Source organism: Halteromyces radiatus (genome assembly GCF_025201355.1).
Source record: "Halteromyces radiatus strain CBS 162.75 chromosome Unknown BX664scaffold_1, whole genome shotgun sequence".
NCBI lineage: Eukaryota > Fungi > Mucoromycota > Mucoromycetes > Mucorales > Cunninghamellaceae > Halteromyces > Halteromyces radiatus.
The window spans coordinates 2,319,086-2,331,245 of record NW_026251687.1 but is presented as its reverse complement, the minus strand read 5'-3'; the positions used below and the strand labels follow the sequence as shown (position 1 = coordinate 2,331,245).

At 31.3% G+C, this 12,160-nt stretch overlaps 4 protein-coding genes across 4 annotated transcripts; 2 read left to right on the top strand and 2 right to left on the bottom strand.

The window, feature by feature from the left end:
* Positions 1–1,811: 1,811 nt before the first annotated feature.
* On the bottom strand, positions 1,812–3,736 carry BX664DRAFT_377305 (transmembrane amino acid transporter protein-domain-containing protein). Its single transcript, XM_051548763.1, has 5 exons — positions 3,530–3,736; positions 3,148–3,447; positions 2,811–3,081; positions 2,222–2,740; positions 1,812–2,132 (listed from the first exon to the last, which is right to left on the bottom strand). The coding sequence occupies exons 1-5, from the start codon at positions 3,671–3,673 to the stop codon at positions 2,068–2,070; spliced, it is 1,299 nt and encodes a 432-aa protein (XP_051404924.1). The 5' UTR covers positions 3,674–3,736; the 3' UTR covers positions 1,812–2,067.
* A 2,534-nt stretch (positions 3,737–6,270) lies between these two features.
* On the top strand, positions 6,271–7,872 carry BX664DRAFT_321052 (uncharacterized protein). Its single transcript, XM_051543216.1, has 4 exons — positions 6,271–6,450; positions 6,517–6,700; positions 6,870–7,110; positions 7,166–7,872. Exons 1-4 carry the CDS (start codon positions 6,435–6,437, stop codon positions 7,742–7,744), a joined length of 1,020 nt encoding a protein of 339 aa, XP_051404923.1. The 5' UTR covers positions 6,271–6,434; the 3' UTR covers positions 7,745–7,872.
* A 177-nt stretch (positions 7,873–8,049) lies between these two features.
* Positions 8,050–8,878, bottom strand: BX664DRAFT_321050 (GNL3L/Grn1 putative GTPase-domain-containing protein). The gene is made up of 3 exons (XM_051543215.1): positions 8,629–8,878; positions 8,462–8,572; positions 8,050–8,406 (listed from the first exon to the last, which is right to left on the bottom strand). The coding sequence occupies exons 1-3, from the start codon at positions 8,639–8,641 to the stop codon at positions 8,300–8,302; spliced, it is 231 nt and encodes a 76-aa protein (XP_051404922.1). The 5' UTR covers positions 8,642–8,878; the 3' UTR covers positions 8,050–8,299.
* Positions 8,879–9,251: 373 nt separating this feature from the next.
* BX664DRAFT_289398 (ATP-dependent RNA helicase DHH1) lies at positions 9,252–11,387 on the top strand. Its single transcript, XM_051541836.1, has 5 exons — positions 9,252–9,451; positions 9,588–9,654; positions 9,730–10,455; positions 10,526–10,706; positions 10,771–11,387. The coding sequence occupies exons 1-5, from the start codon at positions 9,420–9,422 to the stop codon at positions 11,298–11,300; spliced, it is 1,536 nt and encodes a 511-aa protein (XP_051404921.1). The 5' UTR covers positions 9,252–9,419; the 3' UTR covers positions 11,301–11,387.
* Positions 11,388–12,160: the final 773 nt, after the last annotated feature.

The window sequence follows — 12,160 nt, the reverse complement described above, 5'->3', positions numbered from 1 at the left end:
CATCATGAATATATTTGTATAAATGGTGTTTTGTTTATAAAGTCATCTGCATATTCGTGATTTTATATGATATTGTTATTGTTAACCCAATCGAGATAGTGGCATTCTCCATATCGGATTTGTTTGTTAACTTATTTTGTATAGATTGGAATGTTCAACAAAAGCATCTAGAAAACGACTGGATTTCAAACCAATTATCATCAGATGAATGATATCATTGCGGTATATGAACTGTGCTAAGAATATGTACTACCATCATCATCATCATCATCATCATCCTTCTCTTTACATCTTGATAATGAAGTTTATAAATTTCTCTCTGTAATAGGGTTATCATCGTATGAATGAGCGTGAATATACGCGTTTTTCTTTCAAATTCTTTTTCTTTATTCATTTATTCATTCATTTTATCCATTGCAAGCAAGAACTATTAGTAAAAATGTGGAGTATTAATGAGATGTTAGTTACAAGGTGATCATCCTTGAAGAAGAAATGCATCCTTTCATTTTGAACTCAGACATCATCTATCTTTTTCTCTCTCCTTTTTCGTTTTTGTTTCTTTCTCTTCCTTTCTTTCTTTTTTATAACTTGGTTTATAAGATCCCATGTTTAAGAAACTTATCGCTATTAAGTTCTCTATGTGCACGAATGAATTGGATACAGAGTAAGAAAGAAAGAAAAAAGGGAGATGAAAACAAGGGACGAAGAGAATAACAAACGGTTTACCCATTATCTTTTTGTTTTTTTTTTTTTTAAAAAAAAAATAGCTATTATGCCAATAAGACCTGTTGATAATATAACTTTACCACTATCTCCATCTCTTCAACAACCTTTCATGGTAACAGCTCATTGCTCTTATGCAGGTATGTATACATAACGAAAACTTGATTTGTTCAAGAATGACTTATTCTCATCTATCTCTATGGTCTTTTTTTTTTTTTTGTATTAGGACATGGATCGAATCAAAGTCAAGAGAAAAATATAAATGTATTTAAAAAGAATATCAATCATTCGTATTAATATTTACTGTCTCATACTTTTATAATATGATATTCTAGAAAAGTCTCGATCTCCGTAACGACTGTAGGACAAAACAAGAGGACCAGTAACAGAACTCTATAGACATGATTATAGATATAACTAAAATTAGATAGAACATCCTTTTGAATTTATTTTATTTTATTTTATCAATAAAAAAAAATAATCAACAAACAGACGAAAAAAAAAAGAAAGATCGATGATGGTTTATATAGGCAAAGGGCTTGTTTTTTTTTTTTTCTCATGTACTTCCCAAGACGACCTTATGATACCCTCATAATAAAGATGATGATGACGGGAATAATATAAATGTGATTTTATTCAAGATAACCTAATCGAGTATTTTGTCAATAAAAGAATCATCAATTTCAAAAAGGTGATGCAACTCTTGAAAGTGAGTAGACCGAAAAGGTAATCAAAGGTTTGATGCATTCAGTTCTTTTTTTTTCGGATGAAGTCAACTAAGGGAAGAGCATCACTTTTGTTTGGCAGTATTTGAAATATTATCAATCAAGCCCTCTTTCATATGCGTCCTTATTTTCCAAAAAGGCGTTCATGAACATATGTCATGTGACTCGATGTCTTCTTATTCTTGATGATTGATCTGTATTGATAACAAATCCAATTTGATAAATAGATAATGTACGTTGGTATCCATTTCAGCCAATGAATGGATGATATTATAGTTCGATTCAAAAGGCTAAAATTGAAACATCATGTCATGTCGCATAAAACCATGTAAATGGCCATTCGTACCATAGCAAAAGTAAGCTTTTTTTTAAAAAAAAAAAAATGTATATAATTTTTATTTGATTAAAAAGGAAGACAATGAGACAATTTTCTATTTACACTAACTAAACAATAACTAATCTATAAAAAGAGAGGAAGAATAGAATTTGATAGGGAGAGAATATAATAATAAAATAATAAAAATAAAAATATATCATTTTTACAAAAATGGAGGAGAAAGAGTTGAGAAAAAAAAAGGTATAATCAAAAGACAATATCATGTCGCTTGATGATGGTTGTTCATTTGGAACGATTGAAGTCATCACGAAGATTTTCGATTGCCTCTTTGGAACCAAAGACCACACCTTTAATGAAAAAAAAAGAATAGAAGAAGTGAGTACTTGATTTGTTGAAGGCAAGTAAATGAATATAATTTTTTTTTTTTGGGACTTACCGACAATACCAAGAAGAAGAGTCAAAGCACAGAAAGCCAATTCATACCAAGGTTTATTTCGTACTCCGGTGAGCTTCAAGTAGCAGAGGATAGGTAAAAGGAAGACAAGACCACAGTTGGCCAAAGCACCAATCAAACCCATAAAATCATCAAAGAAAGGAATAAAGATAGCAAGGATAACAAGAATAGCCATAGTTGCAGTACGAATCACAGCTCTAGCAACCCAAGCACCAAACTTGCCAAGACGATCTTCATCAGCACGAGTCCACTTTTCAAATTCCAAAGAAAAGGAGGTTGTATAGATAGGAATAGCCAGAATAACGTGAATGGTCATGACAATAATAGCAATAGTTTGACCAGCACCGGCAGGTAAGGAATTGTAAATAGGACTTTGAGCGCCTCTACCAAAAGAATAATAAGCAGGAATACTTGTCAAAAAGTATAAACCGGTACAAGTAGAAAGACCAGCAATCAAGGCATAAGCCCAATGATGAGGCTTTTTCAATGCATGTTCAACATCTGTTTAAAGTATTGAAAAAAAAATGAAGTTAGAGTCATCTGATCGTTTGAATATGTTATGTAAACTTACGAGGATAGGTATTATTTCCACCATAGGAGAAAGCAATGGTAGCAAGAGCACTAGGAAAACCCTCCCAGATAACACCATCACGCACAACATCAGGATGAGAGTTGTGATAAATAGGAGATTCAATCAAAACAATAAAGACAGCGATCATAGTACAGACAGCTCCAACGGATGAGATAATGGTGACTTCGCGAAGTGTTTTCAAAAGTAAGGAAGGAATAAGTAAAATACAACCAATAATACAGGTCCAAGTTGTTTGAGTCAATTCTCCAGACTAAAAAAAAAAAAAGAAATTAAATATTAATATGGATAAATCAATACGAATTAGATGATTCCTTACTGTTCCTTTCAATAACGTCCTAAAGTTGCCAGCAGCCAAAACAATATAAAGAGCGGGACAACCGAAAAGATTGAGCCAATGTAAGGCGGTAGCAATGATATAACCAGTAACACCAAAAGCAGCAGTACCCATTCCTTTGTAATCATGAATTCGATGACCAGGTTTATGATAGAGACATCGAATCAAAACGATACCAGAATAAACAGCCATTCCATAAGATAACATTAAAATCAAGATGCCTAACCAACCACCTTGAGCAAAAGCATGAGGAAGACCTAGCGTACCTGTACCAGCAACGACCTAAAAAAAGAAAAAAATAAAAAAAAATTGAATAAATATCGAGAAAATAAAAAAAAAAGTGATGGCATGGTGATCCACTTACACAAGTGACATTGAAGTACGCCGTTAAAAATGAACCATTACCACGTCCAAATTCATTAATGGAAGATTCCGAACGAGCATCTTCTTGGTAATCTACTTCATGTTCTACTTTACTTCGGATACTAGGTGCTTTTTCTGTTTCCATAAGATGACTGGTCGATAAATAAATAAGAGTAGGGGGAAATAAAAAAAAAAAGAAGAAAAAAAGGTAATAATAAAGAAAAAAAAAAAAGAAAGAAAAAAAAAAGAGAGAAAGAAAATGATCGGACGGATACAAATATAAAGAAAAAAAATTTTTTTTTTTTTTTTTTTTTGCCTTGGTGACTATTTCGTATTCAGATGACAAAGTAGGTAAAAACCGTTTTCTTAAAAAGTCAACAAAAACTATTCATCCTTCTCCAACTCTTTTTCCATGTGCCACATTAAATCAAAACAATCATCAAAATAGTCAAAACATCAATGAATATATCATCATTTTTTTTTATTTTTGTTCCTGCCCCTTTTTTTTTTCCAATGTGAGATTCTAATTAAACGAATCAACCAAATATTCAATAGATAAAAATGAATAATACCAAATTCTTTCAATTTTTTTTTTAACTCAGAGTATCAAATGAAAGTTTGTGAGGGGAAGATAAGGTTTCCGATCCTTACGAAAACTTGATCCTTTTTCTCACGCTCCCCTTTGCCAAACGGTACTTAAATAAATTGAAGAAAGATAAACGAATGGTAGAAACTTTCATATGACGGAGCTTATTTGTCCTAATTATTTCAATGGGAAAGAATAAAAGAAAAAAAAAGTATACATTTTTTTTTTACCCCACTTAATTATCTGTCATCACACAATAGACAATGATCCTGCATTTTCATTTGTTTTCTCTCAATAACGCCATCTTCTGACATTAGTTTGTTCCTATTTTAGTGCTTCCCACAATTGTTAGGGCTTTTAAACTACATGTTCATGATTGGTGGACTTATTCAACTCCGTTCCGGTTCTTCTACATGTTATGTAGTTCGAAAAAGGAACAACTGCGGTTGAATCGGAATCATCCAAAGTAAATCTTCCAAAAGTAATCAAAGTCATGATGACAATCATCCATCGGTGTATGAATCATCCAAGCCTTCCAAAAAAAAAAAAAAAAAAGACTTATCATTCTCAATCGCAAATAAGAAAAACAACGTGGCATATGTCATCATTACCATTGACATCCGCTTCTTTCTCTTTATCATCCTCATCATCCTCCCCTCTCTTCTTCGTCATCATCATCAGTACCATTATCATTATTCTGTATTCGTACTGACTATCTTTGTGTATTCCAGTTCATTCATCATACTACTAATGATGATTTAAGTCTTTCTTTTCACTTTTTTTTTTTTTTTTTTGCTAATGAAGGCCGCTTTCCATTTTCGGTGAGGCGTAAAAAAAGATGTATTACCAACGATTCCAAAGGTTTCATCCGTCTCCCCCTTTTTTTTTTTCTTTATCAACCAACAAGTCGAGAATTCCAAGTTTATGACGGTTAGTCAATAGTAACATAAAAAAGCATATATATATATACCGTTTTGGCAAGTGCTGTCAAAAAAAGAAAGAGAAGAAAAAAAAAAAAGAGGAGACATTATACATCTGGCTCTATCTATAAAAAAAAAAAAAAAAAAAAGATCATCTATAATTGGAGGTTATCTCCCTTTTCCCAGTGAATATACATATATATATATAAAAAAAGGGGAGGTAATTTCAACTGTCATTGCTTCACCATTCTTATAATGGAAATCAGATCCCAAGTGTTACTCTCAAATTAGAAGTCCTTTGATTTGATTGGATATCAAAAAGGTACCAGTGTAACGCAAAGGTGACACGCGTGGGGAGAAGAATCCCGACAATGGAGCAGAATACTATAAAAGATAAAAAACATGGCTTTTCACTGTGATACGAAACTAGACTTGATCATTAGCGGGAATGGGAAATCTTTTTCTATTTTCCCGTTTTCCTTTCTTCTTCAAAGGGAAAAAAAAAGTTTTCTTTTGAAGTTTGCTGAAAAAAAAAAGAAGACAATGATTGCTGGAATACAAAATCAAATAAAGTTTTTTTTATCACGTATTTTTCTCTTTTTCTTTCGTCTTTCTTTTTCTTTTTGATCTTATTACTTTTTATTACTTTGTTTTTCTACAACTCTTCGTTTTTGTGTGAAAGTGGGATTATTCTTGGTGATAGGAAATAGATTGTATTTTTTTTTTTTTTACGATCATGATCATCTTATCGGATTATGCTGCTCGCGTCGTTCAACGTATCAATTTCATTGGAACATGGGTTGCTCTTGTTATTTGTTGTCGAAACTTTATGATGTGCTATGCTCAATATAAACGATCCAAAGGAAAAATGTAATTCATCATCTATTCTTCATTATTCTTTCATTATTATCATTTTTATCATCGATCACATTCTATTATTTCAAAGTCGCACTCGATGATCGTCGTCATACCACTACCATTTACTTTCACCTTTTATGTATTAACTCTTATTATTTTTTTTTTTTGATGTTGCAATTGTAACCTATAGTCACCTGATGAATACGGCTCAGGTTACAGTCATCTTCATACATCGTACGTTATACGGGATTATACCTTTATTTGAAATCACTACATGTGCGTATTTCCCACTTCTCGTTTCGTAAGTACACATTCAACGGAGTTAACTCAAAATAAAGAAAAAAAAAAGTTTTTATTGATCCCTTTCTTCCCTACTTTTTTTTTTTTTCCTTTCAATTATGAAAACTCCGTTACTCCCATATTTTTTATTTCAGACTATGGCATCTCGGTAAGTATTATCTATGAAAAAAAAAAAGATTAATCCTTCCTTTTATTATTACTATTATTATTGATTTTTCCTTTCTTTCATCATCATAGCATATATGCTTTTTTATGTTGGTAATTACAAAAAAAAAAAAAAAGGTTAAAGTTTAGAGAATTAAAATCTTGTTTATTACTACTTAGTTATGTTCCAACGTCTGATTATTTTAGAGTCAGATCGTCATTCACGATGGATCAAATTAGTTGGTCTATTGTTGATTGGTGTTCGATTTGCAGATTGGCCTTATGAACTTATTGCTCATCAACTCAATACTGACACATCAAATTCTCAGTCTATCTTTACAGGGGGAAGTTGTTGGGCTCAATGGTATTAAAAAAAAAAATGTCTCTTTCACTATCTCTCCCCACAAATATCACTCTCAAGACAATACACGGAGTTCTAACCCAAACTCTCTTTTTTTTTTTTTTTTATTCTTCACCTCTCTTTCTCTTTTTTTTTTTTTTTTTTTTTTACGATTTTCTTTTTTCACTGATAGGCAATTAGGTGTTCTCATAGTGAATTTTATTGGTGATGCTGTTGCCAATATCTTTCTAAGTGGCATGTTTGTTCGTCGCCTCTATAAGCATATACGATCTACACAATCAAGTGGTACACCTCAAAACAAAATGATCTCTTACATTGCTCGCAAGTCTTTGTTATGTTTGATTCTCACATTTTTTGTCAATTTGGCTATGAATTTACTCAAAGTAACCACTTTCCTTGGAGAATATTCTGATGTAAGTAGAAACCCATTGAACAATATATATATATTAATTATACTCAATTATATAGGCGTTTACTGTATTTTTTGAATTGGCTGAATCGACCTTACTTGTTGAAGCGTTACGTGTGGATGATCAATTGAAAGCCACAGTGGGATGTTCTCAATGTGGCAAATCATCTGGTCGAGTCGATAGTGGTCGTCATCCACCACCATCTCAAAAACGTAGTATGTTAGCTCCCTTTGGTTCTTTTGATTTTGTACCCTTGGAAGAACGACAATCACCTAATGATCCTTTTCGATATCAACCTAGCAACCATCCTATATCTTCTTCTTCCTCGACTGGACGACGTGTTACTTATTCTGATGATGACACTCTTCGAATGCGATCTTCTATGGATCCACCTACAACATCGACTAAAATGGATACTACTGGTTATGTTTCCACCAAGAATAATGATGATGATAATGATGATTTTTTGATGTCACCTACGAAATTTGCTCAAGCAAGTCCTTTGACATCACCACCTCCAACACAACTTCATCATCATCATCATGAAGCGAACGATATCGTACGGCCTTTGGATACACTATCAAGTTCTTTGGTTTACCATCCGGAATGGAATAGCAATGATTATAGAACATTTTGATATATCCCTTTCTTTTATTTTATATCTTTATTTTATATATTTATTGTATTTTAGTCTTAGTTTTACTCTTTCCCATTATTAATAATTATAATAAAAAAAAACCCAACAGAATCTTACCAAAAAAAAAAAAGGTTTGATATCAGTAATTTTTGAATCAAATGAATCAAATTGAACCCTCAATAAAGACAAAAGATTGTATACATTTTGATGTCTATTTTCCATTTATTTCTACAGATGATAATGATGTTTGATGGAGAGGGAATAATAATAATAAAAAAAAAGAATAAAATGAAAGAAGGGAAAAAAAAACAAATTATATAATAAAGAGAGAGAGAGAGAGAGAGATGCGTATTGTAAATAAATATATATATATATATATATATAATGCATGATTGTTGATTTGAATGGGATGATCTAAGATTGATTTGATTTTGTTGTTTTCTTTTCAAATGGTTTGGCCTTCTTATCTTTTGCTGATTGTGCTAACCGAGCAAGTCGTTCCTTTTTCTTTTGTTCTTCCAACTAAAATAAATAAAGTAATATATTATTATTTATTTATTTATTTATTTTGTTACTTACATCTTGTTTATGTCTTTCCATTTCATTTAATAATTCTTCTTTGAATGGCCAACTATTAGGAATACCAGGATCTTTAGGAGCTCCTAATATAAAAAGGAAATGAATATAAACTCTTTTTTATTATTATATATTACTTACTTTTCTTATGTGGGTTTTTCTTTTGTTCCTTTCTTAACTTTCGATGATGTTCCCGAACTCGTTTTTCGATCTTATATCTTTCTCTAGCTGTTCCTCGCTTGCTTTTATATTCTATTTAAAAATAAATTAGAATATAGATAAAAAAAAATAAATTGTGTATAACTTACTTTTAGGTACCATATTATGTTGTGAGATAAAGAAGGAAGGAAAAAAAAAAGTTTTATTGGTCCAAATGGGTATTGTTCAAGAGAGAGGAAAAAGCCACAGCGGGGTTACAACATCGGCATCAATTGATCGACTATTATTATATTAGAAAAAAAAAGGAAACCTATTTCAAGTCCATGTTATTATCAATACAATAGAAAAAGGGTTAACTAGGTGAAAAAGGAAAGAAAAGAAGAAGAAAATGAAAAAAAAAATTGATTATAAGAAATTTTTTACGTATTTTTTTTTTTTTTATTCAATCAATTTTAATCAGTCATGCGGTTACCAAGTTGAAAAAGAATTGAGACATTTTAACCAAACAACGTCAGCAATAACCTCATTCGTCCGACGGAGATGAAAACTGGCGTCAAAGAGAAAAACAAAAAGAGGTGCTCAAAAGTATTTGTTTTTTCCCTTTTCTTCTCTTTCTCTTTCTCTTTTTGTAGATTTTCTATTTTATATTATAGTTTAATCAATTGTTTTTATTTTCCCCCTTTTCTTTCTTTTTTTTCATTTTTTTTTTTTTATATTTTCTCTCTTTTATATATATATATATACACGACTTCTTCTTCTCTCTCTCTCTCTCTTTTTTTTTTTATTATTATTTCTTTTTTGAACCTATTCTTAATACGTTACTTGATATCATCCAACCAAAAACTCGTACTTTTGTCTTATTATTTTAGACTCATCTCTTGAATTATTATCTATTACAATAACTGTTTTTTTTTTTATTTAACATTGGTGGATTCTTACAATGTCAGCACCTTACAACAATCAACAATTAAGGTATAATAATAAAAGAGATGATTCGGGGGTGATATTTGTCAATAAAGAAAAAAAGAAGAAGAAAAAAAAGGGAGTTGGGATTATTATTATTATTATTCTTATTTACTTTTCTTTTTTTTTTTTTAATTTTATTTAGTCATGAAAACGATAATTGGAAGAAAACTATGGTTCTTCCACCAAAAGATACTCGACCTCAAACCGAAGTAAGTTCTTATACTTATTAAAAAAAAAAAAAGATCTATAATATATTAATATATCTTTTTTTTTTAATTAATTAGGATGTGACGGCAACGAAAGGCAATGAATTTGAAGATTACTTTTTAAAACGGGAATTACTTATGGGTATTTTTGAAGCTGGTTTCGAACGACCTTCACCTATTCAAGAAGAAGCTATTCCTATTGCTTTGACTGGAAGGGATATTCTTGCACGTGCCAAGAATGGTACTGGTAAAACAGCAGCATTTGTTATCCCTACTTTGGAAAAGATCAACAATAAGAAATCCAAAATTCAGGCTTTACTTTTGGTACCTACTCGTGAATTGGCTCTTCAAACTTCTCAAGTATGCAAAACTTTGGGTAAACATTTAGGTATTCAAATCATGGTTACTACTGGTGGTACTACTCTCAAAGATGATATCATGCGCTTATCCGAAACTGTACATGTGGTTGTGGGAACTCCTGGTCGTATCTTGGATTTAGCTTCTAAAGGTGTTGCTGATTTTAGTGAAGCTACTACTTTTGTTATGGATGAAGCCGATAAACTCTTGTCTCCTGAATTCACTCCTATCATCGATCAACTCATCTCTTTCTTCCCCAAGGATCGTCAAATCATGTTATTCAGTGCTACTTTCCCTATGATTGTCAAACATTTCAAGGATAAGTATTTGGTCAAACCTTATGAAATTAATCTTATGGATGAATTGACTTTACGTGGTGTTACTCAATATTATGCTTTTGTCGAAGAAAAACAAAAAGTACATTGTCTCAATACGTTATTCTCAAAGGTAATCTCAAAATATATATATATATTTATATATGTTCTTAAATGAATCATTTTATACTTTTTAAAAATAGCTCCAAATCAATCAATCTATTATATTTTGTAATTCAACCAATCGTGTGGAATTATTGGCCAAGAAAATCACTGAATTGGGTTATTCTTGTTTCTACTCTCATGCCAAAATGTTACAAAGTCATCGTAATCGTGTATTCCATGATTTCAGAAATGGTGTCTGTCGTAACTTGGTATGCTCAGGTAAAAAATCAAAAAAAAAAAAAAAGGATGGAACAAAGGACTGACTTATTATTATTATGATTAGATTTACTTACTCGTGGTATTGATATCCAAGCTGTTAATGTGGTGATCAACTTTGATTTCCCCAAGAATGCTGAAACTTATCTTCATCGAATTGGTCGTTCTGGGCGTTTTGGACATTTGGGTTTGGCGATTAATTTGATTACATATGAAGATCGATTCAATCTATATAAAATTGAACGTGAATTGGGTACTGAAATTCAACCTATTCCTCCTACTATTGATAAGCAATTGTATGTAGCCCCTAATGCTTTGGATGAAGCTCAAGTACAACAACCTGATCGTGAAGCTGCTATTGCTACTCGTCAACAACAACAACAACGGGAATCTCAACCTCAAGAACAACAACAACATCATCATCATCAACAATATCATCAACAACAACATTACACGCATTATCAACAGCATCAACAACAACATTATTATCAAAATGGACGTGGACGTGGAGGATATAGTGGACGTGGTGGTTATAGTGGACGTGGTAGAGGACCAAGGCAATCTTATCAACAACAACATCAAGTCCCAATGAACTAAATTGAATCCCATAGTGTGTAGTTCCCTTCTTTTGTTCTTTTTGTTTTTTTTTTTTTCCTGTACATAGTTTTTTTTTTAGGGTCATACCTATTTTTTTTACAAGTGCTTTTTTTTTTATTTTACTTTTTTTTTTTTTTTTACTTTTTTTTTTGGTTGTTGTTGGTGACCTCTTCCTCTCCTTTTTTTTTTTTTTTCTTTTCCACATATTGTTTATTTCTTCTTTTCTATTTTATATTATCCCAATCTTTACCCATCCGATATAGGCATTGAAAACAAAATCTTCTCTCTCTCTCTTTTTTTTTTTCCTCATACTCTTCCAAAAAAAACAACAACTCTTTTTTACATTGATTCAATAAATAAAAAAAAAATGCTCGTCGCCAACCTCAATGATAATCTCTTTTATACATACAACTAAAATGATTAGAAAAAAGTGAAATCAATCATGTCACTTTCAATTACAATATACTTCCAGATGTTGGTCTCCTGTAAAAGGAAATTCTGACCTTTTTTTTCTTTTTTTCCAACCATCTCATATGCGCATTGCAAAAAAAAAAAAAAAAAAGGTCATTGCTGTATATTATTGCCGGATCATCTACTGCTGAAGTTGGATGACTAATACGGCGAATGGCTCTGAAAAGACAAAATTGAATTAATACAGTGATCATTCCGTTATCGCCTTTTTTTTTGATGTCAACCTGCCAATAACATTTTTATTCATTGACAAGGATTCCTATGATGATGATGATGATAAAGCTGGGGGATGAGAGATAAGAAAGTTATAAAAAAGATCAGCCCATGTAATGTCGCGGTATTTCAATACATTCTAAACGAGATCAATGAAAAGCATAGGATGCATTAAA